This window comes from Phaethon lepturus, unplaced genomic scaffold (assembly GCF_000687285.1).
Source record: "Phaethon lepturus isolate BGI_N335 unplaced genomic scaffold, ASM68728v1 scaffold35137, whole genome shotgun sequence".
Classification (NCBI taxonomy): Eukaryota; Metazoa; Chordata; class Aves; order Phaethontiformes; family Phaethontidae; genus Phaethon; species Phaethon lepturus.
In genome coordinates this window covers 4,184-4,395 of record NW_010553131.1, presented here as the reverse complement: position 1 = coordinate 4,395, position 212 = coordinate 4,184, and the positions used below count along the sequence as shown (strand labels likewise).

General features: G+C 68.4%; 1 protein-coding gene across 1 annotated transcript in view; it reads left to right on the top strand.

The window, feature by feature from the left end:
• LOC104624164 (sideroflexin-1-like) overlaps nucleotides 1-212 on the top strand; it is a gene marked incomplete at its 5' end in the record, with an annotated part of 3,291 nt that overhangs the window by 1,806 nt on the left and 1,273 nt on the right. The window contains one exon of the mRNA XM_010291456.1: nucleotides 67-192. Within this exon, the coding sequence (XP_010289758.1) occupies nucleotides 67-192 (126 nt within the window). The remainder of the gene's footprint in view (nucleotides 1-66; nucleotides 193-212) is intronic.

Sequence of the window (212 nt, the reverse complement as noted above, 5' to 3'; positions counted from 1 at the left end):
GCCCCGTTCCTTGATAGCCCCACCCATGTGCCCTGGGCCCCCCCCTCACCCTGGCTCTCCCTGCAGAGAGCTCAAGCTGGGGATCCCCATCGTGGATGAGAACGGGAACCGCCTGGGCGAGTCCACAGCTGCAGCCCAGAAGGCCATTTTCCAGGTCGTAGTGTCCCGCATCGGCATGGCAGGCCCCGGCCAGGGGGAGGGGACCCCCCCCA